Below are 13,149 nucleotides of genomic sequence, written 5' to 3' on the forward strand. Positions count from 1 at the left end.
CAGTATGCAAACAAAACATTTCTATAATGAAGCGCGGATGCGACATGAAAACACCGTTCTAATGCACTGCAGACGGCGAGCGCGCATCGCTCGTCACTTCAAGAGGAGGCGTGCATTAATTATTAACTCTTGACATGCTCATCTTCCGAAAATATTTCCAACAATCTATCAGGTAATAATATCATGCACACAATGTCAGCGCAGCTAACTACGGCAGCTGGTTCAGTCCAAAAATGATCAGTACTTTTGCAGTTGGTTCTGCTCGAGGTCGGATCACGTTCTCACCACAAACAAACCGCTCCAGAGTTCGTTTGAAAGCGTACCGAGACCACCTCTTCAAGGAGGTCTCGGTACGCTTGTTTGGTCCGCTTTTGGTGCGCACCCGAGTGCGATTGCTGCTTTCAGACCTCACCAAACGAACCGCACCAAAGAGGGAAACGAACTCTAGTACGATTCAACCGAACTAAATGAGGCAGGTGTGAAAGCACCCTTAGAGTCCTGATCTGATAAACAGCTTCAATTCATAGCCCAAATAACATTTGAGCCTTCAGGTCCACATGTGAAGAGTGAAACTACTTCAGATCTTTTTCTTCTTGTCTTGCAGCTGTGAATCTGTGAAGGGCGATGGCATCTGTTGAAGAGCTGCTTCTGAACTCACTGGAGGAACTGGTAGACGCTGAATTGAAGGAGTTTCAGTGGCACTTAAAGAAGGATAAGCGTATATCAAAGTGTGAAATTGAAATCCTGACCAGAAAGATTTAATTTTTTATTTTTGTTCTTCAGCTGTAAATCGGTGAAAAGCGATGGCATTTGTTAAAGAGCTGCTCAAAAACTCACTGAAGAATCTGAAGACAGACGATCTGAAGGAGTTTCAGTGGTCCTTAGAAAATGAACATGAGTGTATATCAAAGTGTGAAATGGAGAATGCAGATAAATTAGACACTGTGGATAAGATGGTAGCATGTTTTGGAGCAGAAGGAGCTGTGAAGATCATGGTGGAAACCCTGAGGAAGATCAACCAGAATGAACTGGCTGTGCAACTGGAGAAAAAACTCAAGCAAGGTAACATTTAATTCACTGCGACTGTAATGTGACTGACTTAAACTTTCCTCTTTGCTTTGCTATGTTTGTGTGATTTATGTATCCCAGAGAATGAGTCTCTCTCTCTCTCTCTCTCTCTCTCTCTCTCTCTCTCTCTCTCTCTCTCTCTCTCTCTCTCTCTCTCTCTCTCTCTCTCTCTCTCTCTCTCTCACATATGCAGATCAGGTTGATGGCAAAATAAAGGACGAGAGTTCTCACTCGAACAAGAGTTTGGGTAAATTACAATCACTGCCTATATATGAAAACAAGAGTAAATATAGCAGTAAGCAGCAAATACAGAGCCAATCACAACAATAGCAGATCTTATACAAATTTTAGAATTTTATACAAAAGATTTTGGATTATCTCTATCGCGGTTACACTCATATGAGTTTGCAGTGCTGTGTCCTCATGAAAGTTTACCTTTTGCAAGAGTTTTATGCCTAATAAGATATTTGAAACTATCTAAGCTTAGTAAGCCATGAAGGAGAACTCAATTAAATACTCTTGCTCTGTCTGAAAGCTGAGAACATTTTTACTTGCGTTAGTTAGGTTAGGTTAGTACTAGAATTTGTGGATGGGATAGCAAATCTGATGTTGAGAAGTATGACATTTCAATGGTATCAAAAAAAAATAGATAGTTTATAGATCGTATTATAGACAGTAACCTTATTACCAAGCTAAAATAACTATATTTAGAACTGTATCATTAGCCTGAAATAACAGTGTTCAAGTTACCACACATACAGTCTTGTTCAAAATAATAGCAGTACAATGTGACTAACCAGAATAATCAAGGTTTTTTGTATATTTTTTTATTGCTACGTGGCAAACAAGTTACCAGTAGGTTCAGTAGATTGTCAGAAAACAAATGAGACCCAGCATTCATGATATGCACGCTCTTAAGGCTGTGCAATTGGGCAATTAGTTGAATTAGGTGAAAGGGGTGTGTTCAAAAAAATAGCAGTGTGGCATTCAATCACTGAGGTCATCAATTTTGTGAAGAAACAGGTGTGAATCAGGTGGCCCCTATTTAAGGATGAAGCCAACACTTGTTGAACATGCATTTGAAAGCTGAGGAAAATGGGTCGTTCAAGACATTGTTCAGAAGAACAGCGTACTTTGATTAAAAAGTTGATTAGAGAGGGGAAAACCTATAAAGAGGTGCAAAAAATGATAGGCTGTTCAGCTAAAATGATCTCCAATGCCTTAAAATGGAGAGCAAAACCAGAGAGACGTGGAAGAAAACAGAAGACAACCATCAAAATGGATAGAAGAATAACCAGAATGGCAAAGGCTCAGCCAATGATCACCTCCAGGATGATCAAAGACAGTCTGGAGTTACCTGTAAGTACTGTGACAGTTAGAAGACGTCTGTGTGAAGCTAATCTATTTTCAAGAATCCCCCGCAAAGTCCCTCTGTTAAAAAAAAGGAATGTGCAGAAGAGGTTACAATTTGCCAAAGAACACATCAACTGGCCTAAAGAGAAATGGAGGAACATTTTGTGGACTGATGAGAGTAAAATTGTTCTTTTTGGGTCCAAGGGCCACAGGCAGTTTGTGAGACGACCCCCAAACTCTGAATTCAAGCCACAGTACACAGTGAAGACAGTGAAGCATGGAGGTGCAAGCATCATGATATGGGCATGTTTCTCCTACTATGGTGTTGGGCCTATTTATCGCATACCAGGGATCATGGATCAGTTTGCATATGTTAAAATACTTGAAGAGGTCATGTTGCCCTATGCTGAAGAGGACATGCCCTTGAAACGGTTGTTTCAACAAGACAATGACCCAAAACACACTAGTAAACGGGCAAAGTCTTGGTTCCAAACCAACAAAATTAATGTTATGGAGTGGCCAGCCCAATCTCCAGACCTTAATCCAATTGAGAACTTGTGGGGTGATATCAAAAATGCTGTTTCTGAAGCAAAACCAAGAAATGTGAATGAATTGTGGAATGTTGTTAAAGAATCATGGAGTGGAATAACAGCTGAGAGGTGCCACAAGTTGGTTGACTCCATGCCACACAGATGTCAAGCAGTTTTAAAAAACTGTGGTCATACAACTAAATATTAGTTTAGTGATTCACAGGATTGCTAAATCCCAGAAGAAAAAAAATGTTTGTACAAAATAGTTTTGAGTTTGTACAGTCAAAGGTAGACACTGCTATTTTTTTGAACACACCCCTTTCAACTAATTGCCCAATTGCACAGCCTTAAGAGCGTGCATATCATGAATGCTGGGTCTCATTTGTTTTCTGACAATCTACTGAACCTACTGGTAACTTGTTTGCCACGTAGCAATAAAAAATATACTAAAAACCTTGATTATTCTGGTTAGTCACATTGTACTGCTATTATTTTGAACAAGACTGTATATGGTCTTTACTTTTTTTTGTAATAGAAATCAAAGTCTAGGTTAGAAAATCTAAAGATTTTATTAGAATTATATAATAACTAGATTAAAAAGTTTGAAGACAAACTTTAAGTTGGCTTGGGAGAAAGTTGATCAGAAAGTTTGAAAAGGTTTGAAATAGTTTGATAAGTTTAAAGTTTAAAATAGTTTAAAGTTTTAGATAGATAGATAGATAGATAGATAGATAGATAGATAGATAGATAGATAACTCTCACACAGACACAGACACACTCACTCACTCACTCGTTTTTGTGAAAAGTGGGGACATGGGTAATGTCCTCATATTTCACCCTCTCCTGTAATACCTGTGTCATACCCATGGCATTATACACGTGTCCTCATATGTCACACACACACACACACACACACACACACACACACACACACACACACAGACACACACACTCACTCAGAGTGATTGATTGACAGATAAATTAGAAATAAGACAGAATGAATATTCGATAGAATGGAAGATGAGTGAGTTTTAGGAGATTAGAAATAGGTCATAGAGTGGCAGCTAATGGAGCCTCTCCAACTGTCAACATTTGAATTATGACAAAGACACACACGTTTGTTCTCTCTCTCTCTCTCTCTCTCTCTCTCTCTCTCTCTCTCTCTCTCTCTCTCTCTCTCTCTCATAGATAGTTTGATAAGTTTAAAGTTTTAAAAAGTTTAAGTTAAGATGGATGCATGGGCGTCGGAACCATTGTGTGTGGGTGGGACAAGACCCACCCACTTTATAAGGCCAATTATTTTGGACCCACTCACTTTTATCGTCTCCTGCACACTGCGCGATTTTGCAAAATCCTTTGCGAATGTCCCTTGTCAGACTGTACGAACATGATCCCCGCTGTAAGCCATGTCACACTGTAAGATCTCAGTTGGCATTAATGTCAGATTGCACGATAGTGACGGCGCGCTAAAAACGGACGCGCACAAGAAAACTCGTCAGGAGTGTTTTAAATCATCAATGAATGACGCGTACATTGACTACCGCTTAACCGAGAAACTTATTAAGAAACCTATTATTAAACACATGTTAAACGCTTTATTTCACCATTTCTAATATTTCTATTTTTTATTTGAAAATAAATACCTTTCCGATCTGATGTGATGGGGAAAGGGAGTAGAGCGAGTGTGGCAAAAGGCGGATTCGAACATATGCTCGATTTGCCTCAAAACTTGATACCATGCGTCTTACCCCTACTCTATAGTCACGATAAATTATTCAGTGATTTCTGTAATTTTGTCTGGCCCAATCAATTGTTTAGTAAACGGCACTTTTTCATAAAAGCATAAAAAACATGCAACTTGTTCATTATCATTATCTGTGAAACTGTTGATTTCTATGGCAGTTAAACGAATATAGCCTTTTTATTAGACTATTGGTATTGACTGGTTTGAGGTCTTTTTTGTATAGGAAAGGGATATGGCCTCAAACGCACCATAATGCAGGAAATCACATATATGAAATCATTTTTTTTTTTCTGAGGGAGAACCCCCAGATCCCCCGCAAAAATATTTCCCCACCTATCTGATTTTATACTGACCCACCCACTTTTTATTTGCTTCCGACGCCCATGGATGGATGGATGGGTGGATGGATAGATAGATGAGTTAAATGAGTCTCAGTGGTTTAGATGTAGTTTATAGAATGTATATATACGTATATATGTATATATAGATATATTTGAGCGAGTCTGAGCTTCAGTGTTTAGATTTGAATTTTGTCAGTTGGTCAGTTTGAACAGTCTTGGCTCATTTGAACATTCCGTCAATGAAAGTCAATGGGAGTTTCCCCAGTTTTAGGAGTCATTTTTAGGAAAACCGTGAGTCTGATCAGTCTGAAACTATATAACAACTCCAGACAGAACAGTTGAGAGCCGAGTTTGGAGAGTTAAAGCTCTCTAGAGTTGGCTCTCCCAAGCCAACTTACTGATATTGTAGTTACACTTATTATTATTAAGTTGGCTCTTCCAAGACATCTTAATTATCTCTTGCTCTTTGCTGACTTTTTCCCTCTTTCTCTCAGCTGCAGAGAACAGTAAGGCTGTTCTTCGTGAGATTAGCCTCAGACTGAAGGACAAATTGAAACAGGACTACAAGAGGATATTGATCGGTAATTCACAGACGGGTCATCAGAAATACCTGAACGATATATACACTGATTTGTATGTGGTGGAGAATGACACTGGAGGAAGAGTGGATGAACACGAGGTGAGAGAGTTAGAAAGGAATCATGCCAAAGACACACCGATCCAGTGCAATAACATTTTCAAAGTCCATAATGATCAACAAAACAAAAAAGTGCTGACAATGGGGATTGCAGGGGTGGGAAAAACAGTCTCCGTCCATAAATTCATCCTTGACTGGGCAGAAGGAAAGGAAAATCAGGATATAGCCTTCATTTTTCCTCTGCCGTTCCGTGAGCTAAATTTGATCACAAACAACTACAGTCTCATGGGACTGCTTCAAGAACACGTCTTTAGTGGTTCTGAAGAACTGCCCTCTCTTCCTGAAGGTGATGGTAAGGTCATGTTCATCTTTGATGGGCTGGATGAATGTCGCTTCCCTTTGGGCTTTAAAGTGGGTGACAGAGTTACAGATGTTCACAAAATAACAACTGTGAGTAAGATAGTTACAAGCCTGATCGAGAGACACCTGCTTCCCTCCGCTCTCATCTGGATCACATCCAGACCAGCAGCAGCCAGTCTGATTCCCCGTGACTACATTGATCAGGTGACAGAAGTGCGAGGATTCAACGCTGAGCAGAAAGAGCAATACTTCATCAAAAATTGCAAAACTGATGTTGCTAAAAACCTCATCAGTCACATCAAGAAATTCAGGAGCCTGTACATCATGTGCCAGATCCCTGTCTTCTGCTGGATCTCTCTCACTGTTCTTCAGCCTCTACTGGCTCGAGAGAGAAATGGCAAAACACCAACAACTCTCACAGAAATGTACATAAACTTTCTTACTCAGCAGCAACAAATGGGAAAAAAGTACTGTGATGACCCTGAACCTAAAGCCAATGAAAGATCTTTTGATCAGATTATTCTGAACCTTGGGAAACTGGCCTTTCAACAGCTAGAGAAAAGAAAGCTGGAATTCTACAAAGAAGATCTTGAGGAATGTGGACTATATATCAGTGAAGTGTTGGTGTACTGTGGGTTATGCACTCAGATCTTTCAGGAGGAAAAGGCTTGTTCAGCAAGAAGTGTTTTCAGCTTTGTACATCTCAGCATCCAGGAATTCCTTTCTGCTCTTTATGTGTTTTTGATGGGCAAAGATGAGAAAGCGGACCTATTTCTTCAATCCTGGACAGAAAAACAGACATGGAAACGGTCTAAAAAGCCACTGTTTCAGCTTCATAAAGCTGCGATCAACAAGGCTTTGCAAAGCGAGAATGGACACCTGGACCTTTTCCTCCGGTTCCTTATGGGTCTCTCACTGGAGTCCAATCAGAGTGACCTGAAGGAGCTACTGCCAGGACTGGAACTCAAAACAGAGAACATGAAAAACACTGTTGACTATATCAAACAGACAATAGAAAAGGAGAAATCAGTGGATAGAACCATCAATCTCTTCCACTGTCTGAATGAACTGAAAGATGACTTTGTGGAGGAAATCCAGAAGACTCTGAGCTCAGGAAATCTGTCGGCACAGAATCTCTCCTCTGCTCAGTGGTCAGGTCTGGTGTTTGTGCTCCAGATGTCAGAAGAGGCTCAAGAGATGTTTGAACTGCAGAAATACAGAAGATCTGATGAAGCATTGATGAGACTGCTGCCAGTGATCAAAAACACCAGAAGAGCACTGTAAGAGTCTCCTTTACATTCATTTATATACACTGTTAGTCCTTTGTAAGTGAGTCTTTATTTTACATGTTAGCAAAGAGTGTTCAGAAAAATGAAAAATTAATTAATGTAAATGTGTCATTGAGTGATGATAATAAATGCCAATGTATCTCCACAATACTTAATACTTTTAAACATTGTATTCTTCTTAATTGTATTATAAATGAAAACGAAACAATTGTAATTAAACTAAAAGAAACCTTTTATTGTCATATATTCCCTCTTAAATGCAGTAATTCCTAAACATATCTTAGCTTTGCTTATTTCACTACAGTAACTGGTTTTTCCAAGTTATCTATGCTAAGCATGCCACAATGTCTTGGTAGATTATAAACCCTACCTAATAAGCATTTTTATTGCTGTGTTTTGTTCTCTACACAGGCTACAGTGCTGTAATCTCACTGCTCAGTCCTGTGAAAGGTTGTCTTCAGTTTTACAATCCTCAAACTCTGTCCTGAGAGAGCTGGACTTGAGTAACAATGAACTGCAGGATTCTGGAGTGAAGCTTCTTTCTGATGGACTGAAGAGTCCAAACTGCCAGCTGAAGATATTGAGGTTTGAGTTAAAATACTTTATTTTATTTTTTCCAAGAAATGTATTATTAAAAAAATGCCCTGCTAAGATTTATTCTATATTCAATTACATTGTTTTTCTTCTTTAGATTTCCCACATGTAAGCTCACTGCTCAGTGTTGTGAGAGTTTGTCTTCAGCTCTACAATCCTCAAACTCTGTCCTGAGAGAGCTGGACCTGAGTAACAATGACCTGCAGGATTCTGGAGTAAAGCTTCTCTCTGAGGGACTGAAGAGTCCAAACTGTCAGCTGGAGATACTGAAGTAAATAGTTTTTCATAAAATAATTTGAGCTAAAAAATGTTTGTGAATACTGATGTTGCATTTCCAAGTACATTTATTTAGGAATTTGAGGAATTCTTTTTGTTTGCTTTATGTGAGGTAGGATGAAGAATTTCTACATCAAATGGACTGTTTCTTGAGTACTTCAAGGACTTAATTGACACAACACTCAAGTAGTGTTACATAGATATCATATTGTTGTACATAGCTAAGCCCAGTGTAGCGCTTACATCCAACTCTTTTTTTTTGTCCATTTGGGGCAGCCAGCTTTTGGTGTCCAGTTACAATGTAGAAATACTTTGTTCATGTTCTTAAATAGATTTCCACTTTTCTAAAGTATAAATGTTAATACATTACTACATTTAAAAAAAGTAAATAATTAATCTGGTTGTACTCCATTTTTATTCTGATGCATTTCCATAGATGCCTTTGTTACTGAAAAAAACACGGCACAGATCACTGTATGAAAGCCAACCTAATGTCATGTGTGCTGCTACTGTATATCTTTGTAGACTGTCTGGCTGTATGGTGACAGAGAAAGGATGTAGTTATGTGTCTTCGGCTCTGAGTTCAAACCCCTCACACCTGAGAGAGCTGGATCTGAACTACAATGACCCAGGAGATTCAGGAGTCAAGCTACTCTCTGAAAAACTGGACAAACTCGAGTAAGTTAAGCACGAAGAAAGAGAGAGAGTGTGTGTGAGTGATTGAGTGTGAGTGTGTTAACTAATTGTATAGGATGTTCCAAATGTAAGACATTGTGTTTCTTTTATAGTGTGGATCATGGAGGAAAATTCCGGATTATAGAAGGATTACACAAATGTAAGTACACACACACACACACACACACACACATATACACTTTAGTAATTGATGTTGTGTTATAAATGTCCCTTGTGTTCAGATGCCTGTGATCTCACACCAAATCCAAACATTTACTCACGCTTGTTTCACTATACTGGTATATTGTAATAAAAGTATTGGATCCATCAGCGATCCAGCTCGAAGAAAATGCGAATTGTGCACCATAAGTCGTTTTTTTTTAAACATTTGCTAACTGCTAACAATTATATCACGTAACGTTTAGTGTGGACGGATATTAACGATTTTGACTTATGCCTGATCAAAGCTTATTAGTTTCTGTCATTAGAATCATGGTATCAACTAGATGACCAATACCAGCTTTGCTATTGCCTGATAATAATCAGTACAGTATTGTGATTTAAGCACAGTGTTACAAATTGTTATCTAACTCAAATGCTTTTCATGAAGTGGTCCAAACTCAAATGCATGATCGAGACACTAACTAAACACACTGCGCAGTGTGCACAAGTAGCACTTTTTTGTTCCAAATTTGCCGTTTCCCTGGTCTAAAGTCTAGTACTGCCACCTTGTGTTGACATTGTGGAACTGCACAATTTGTAAAGTATGTGTGGTGGGCCACATATATAAAAGAAACTGCGGGCTGTTTAAAATTCATCCCTGGGCCGGACTATGGACACTCCTAATCTAACCCCAACCCAACCCCTAACACACACGACAGAAACGTGCAAATGTAAAGATTTAAATAACATATTTTAAGTAGTGCTGTAAATCGCTAAAAAAAAAAGAATTAATCCCACATTTTTTCTATAATTAATCGCAATTAATACTGTTGTAATTTCACAGTTGCTCTCCAAATGAATGTAGAAATAACTTAAAGACAGTATGTTTGAAATATTTATTGTAATGGCAATTTGTTAAAATGAAGACCAGTTTCACTGATACTAATACTGCTACTGATGTTAATGATAGACATTTAACATTAAAATATAATTGAACGCAATCATTTTCAACATTTATTAAGCTTAAATAATAACTTAAAATCTTCACATGAACATGTTGTACCCCTGAAAAGGGGAGAAGAAGAATTTACAAAAAACTCACACTCGCTGTTTCTCCACTGCTAGCTTTATGTAGAATCAATTTTGTAACAATTAACATTAAAGTTTTTTTTCAAACCTCATTGTCATATTTCTTGACATATATTCAACACTTTGTACCATACACATTTAATTAAGTGAATACATGTCTGTAAATAGGCTATTCGAATACCATAAAGCTAATCAGGTATAAAACAATACAATAAAACATTTTTAAGGCATTTTACAGTTTCCTAAGAATCAATTATTTTAAATCTTTCACTTTTTAGACATAGATGCATATTAACTATATGGAAAATCAGCCATAAGCATGTAAATGTACCATTTCAACTAGTTATTTTATCTGAAAATGCATCTGAAATTCTCAATTCGTTTTTCACACTCAATATATTCACCTTTGTTCAGCACATCAACAAATTAGACATTAAATTCACAGATATAACCAAAATATTGAACATATTCGAGACTCGTACCATAACATAGGCCTAACGCCATTATCAGCGCGCTCAAAATGGATTCCTGAGCTCGTACATCTCTAAATTAACCGTTTTAACATTTCCAAACACATAATCAATATAATACTCGCATCTGGATACTCTTAAACATATTATAAACATCACTTCAATGTATTTTGACTAATCATTATAATTTATACCTGAAAAGGGGAGAAGAAGAATTAACAAAACTCACACTTGCTGTTTCTCCACTGCAAGCTTTATGTAGAATTGAGGAATCCTGCGAGTTCTCCCTCTAGTGTTAGCGCAGACCAGAGCAATCGATCGTCCAACTTATCATACCAACGAACTGATAACAGATAACTAAGAATGACCATAAAATACATATTAACATTTTATAAACTTCTTTACATATTCAAAATAGCAAATATATATATAGAAATATGCATATATAGTACAGCATAACAGACTTATGCATTTTTTAAATGCACATGTTCATTTTCAATCTGTCACAAACACATTATAATAAAATATTATACAGTTAGACATTACTTGTCTAACAAGTATGAAATATAGGCTTAAAGAAACTGAATAGTTATCAAACACTTTACAGTCTTAACTGGATACATTATAAATTAAATATAGATTGATGCTTACTAAAGCTAAAAAAAATTCTGTTACCTTTCTCCGCTGATTAACATTAATGACAAACTGTAAATAAGTTCATGAAAGTTATTTAACTCAATTAAGACCCTTCTTACGAGAATACTTGATAAAATGGGCATATATTTTGCCACAATTCTGTGTCATTGTTTGTTCAATCACGAAACTTGCAAGAAAAACAAGAAAAGCAAGAAAACTTGATACTGGTGCACATCTCTCTGTGTGCATAAGTCGTGTGTGTGTGTTTCAATCACAAAGACAAGACATTCTAGGACGCGTTTAATTGGTACTTGAATGGTTACAATGCTTTTTTTGTTGATTAAAAACATTTTTGTTTATAAGAGTGTGATCATAAAAAAAACGATGCTGTGTTAAATATTTAATGCGTTAAACTGTAAAAATAATCGTGAGTCTTTGAAAATGTCCCCCAAGTCGGTTGTCTTAATATTTCCCTATAAAAGTGAGGACATTTGGCCCTTATAAATATAGCCAAACCTGTACACACACAAATTCACAGCTTTAGTAATTAATGTTGTGTTATAAATGTCTCTCTCCTTGTGTTCAGATGCCTGTGATCTCACAATGGATCCAAACACAGCAAACACTCGTCTTATTCTGTCTGATAAGAACAGAAAGGTGACATCTGTGAAAAAATCCCAGTCATATCCTAATCATCCAGAGAGATTTGATGGATGTCGTCAGGTTCTGTGTAAAGAGAGTCTGTCTGGACGCTGTTACTGGGAGGCTAAACTGAGTGGAGCTGCTGATATATCAGTGGCATATAAAGAAATCAGCAGGAAAGGAAAGAAGGAAAACTGTTGGTTTGGATTCAATGAAAACTCCTGGAGTCTGAACTGCTCTGATGACGGATTCACTTTCTGCCACGATAGTAAGGAAACTGAAATACGCGTCCCTTTAGGTTCCTCAAATAGATTTGGAGTGTATGTGGATGTGTCGGCCGGCATTCTGTCCTTCTACAGCGTCTCTGGCACACACACACTAACACACTTACACACATTCACCACCAAATTCACTGGGTCTCTCTATGCTGGATTTGAGGTTCCTGATGGTTCCTCAGTTTCTCTGTGTGAGATTAAAAAGCTGTAATCGACAACAGAGACATCACACACCTTACTGAAGAAGAAAAAAAAACACTTTATATACTGTTGTTCTGTCGGTTCCCAGAATGCTTCACGTCTGCATGAGCTCTGACTGGGTTTGTGTCCATTTACTTTCAGTGACTGTAGTTATGTGAAGCGTGTTTGGTGTTTTAGTTAAAGAATTGTGTATAATATCATCTGCACTGTTTTGTGTTAATCGGTAATGAGTTGTCTAGTCTCATAAGTGTAGTTCAACTTGATGGCAAGTTCATGCTAGGAATGAAAAAAATTAATCAATAGCATTTTTAAATGAGTCGCTTTAAAGTGAATGTTGGGTTATTTTATAATGTAGGTTCAGTTTTAATAAACATACGCAATAATGAAGAAAGGAGAGTGATAGTTAATTGTTTTAAAGCTCTCAAAAAAACAAGCACTATAAATCAATAAATAGACACAAATTTTATAAAAACATAATATTTAATGGCATTTAATTGTTTGTTTGATTAAAATGTTTGGAGTAGGTCTGTAATGTCCTACGTGGTGTAGATGTGTTTCTGTAACATTCATACTGATTTGATTCAATCTTTGAAGGTAAAAGAATGAAGGTATCTGCATGGGACAGTTATACTGATTGATTAATTTTATACTCGGAATCCACCATGGCAGTATAATGGACTTTTATATGTCCCATTTCCTCACTCTTTTTAGGGAACCGGATCAACAGTAATAATGTCAGCACTTTGACAACATCAAAAAAATCCAATGTTTTGTTTGGGATTTAGAACTGTGAGCTGTAAGGTCTTA

General features: G+C 37.4%; 1 protein-coding gene across 2 annotated transcripts; it reads left to right on the forward strand.

Moving 5' to 3' along the window:
• Positions 1 to 610: 610 nt before the first annotated feature.
• LOC137049217 (NACHT, LRR and PYD domains-containing protein 3-like) lies at positions 611 to 12,878 on the forward strand. Of its 2 annotated transcripts, XM_067427687.1 has the most exons (8): positions 611 to 1,062; positions 1,262 to 1,315; positions 5,531 to 7,313; positions 7,734 to 7,907; positions 8,014 to 8,187; positions 8,718 to 8,870; positions 8,981 to 9,027; positions 11,811 to 12,878. In XM_067427687.1, the coding sequence occupies exons 1-8, from the start codon at positions 804 to 806 to the stop codon at positions 12,350 to 12,352; spliced, it is 3,186 nt and encodes a 1,061-aa protein (XP_067283788.1). In that variant the 5' UTR covers positions 611 to 803; the 3' UTR covers positions 12,353 to 12,878. The 2 variants fall into 2 exon arrangements, with proteins under 2 accessions (XP_067283788.1, XP_067283789.1); XM_067427688.1 differs by lacking the exon at positions 1,262 to 1,315.
• Positions 12,879 to 13,149: the final 271 nt, after the last annotated feature.

This window comes from Pseudorasbora parva, chromosome 20 (genome assembly GCF_024679245.1).
Source record: "Pseudorasbora parva isolate DD20220531a chromosome 20, ASM2467924v1, whole genome shotgun sequence".
Lineage (NCBI taxonomy): Eukaryota > Metazoa > Chordata > Actinopteri > Cypriniformes > Gobionidae > Pseudorasbora > Pseudorasbora parva.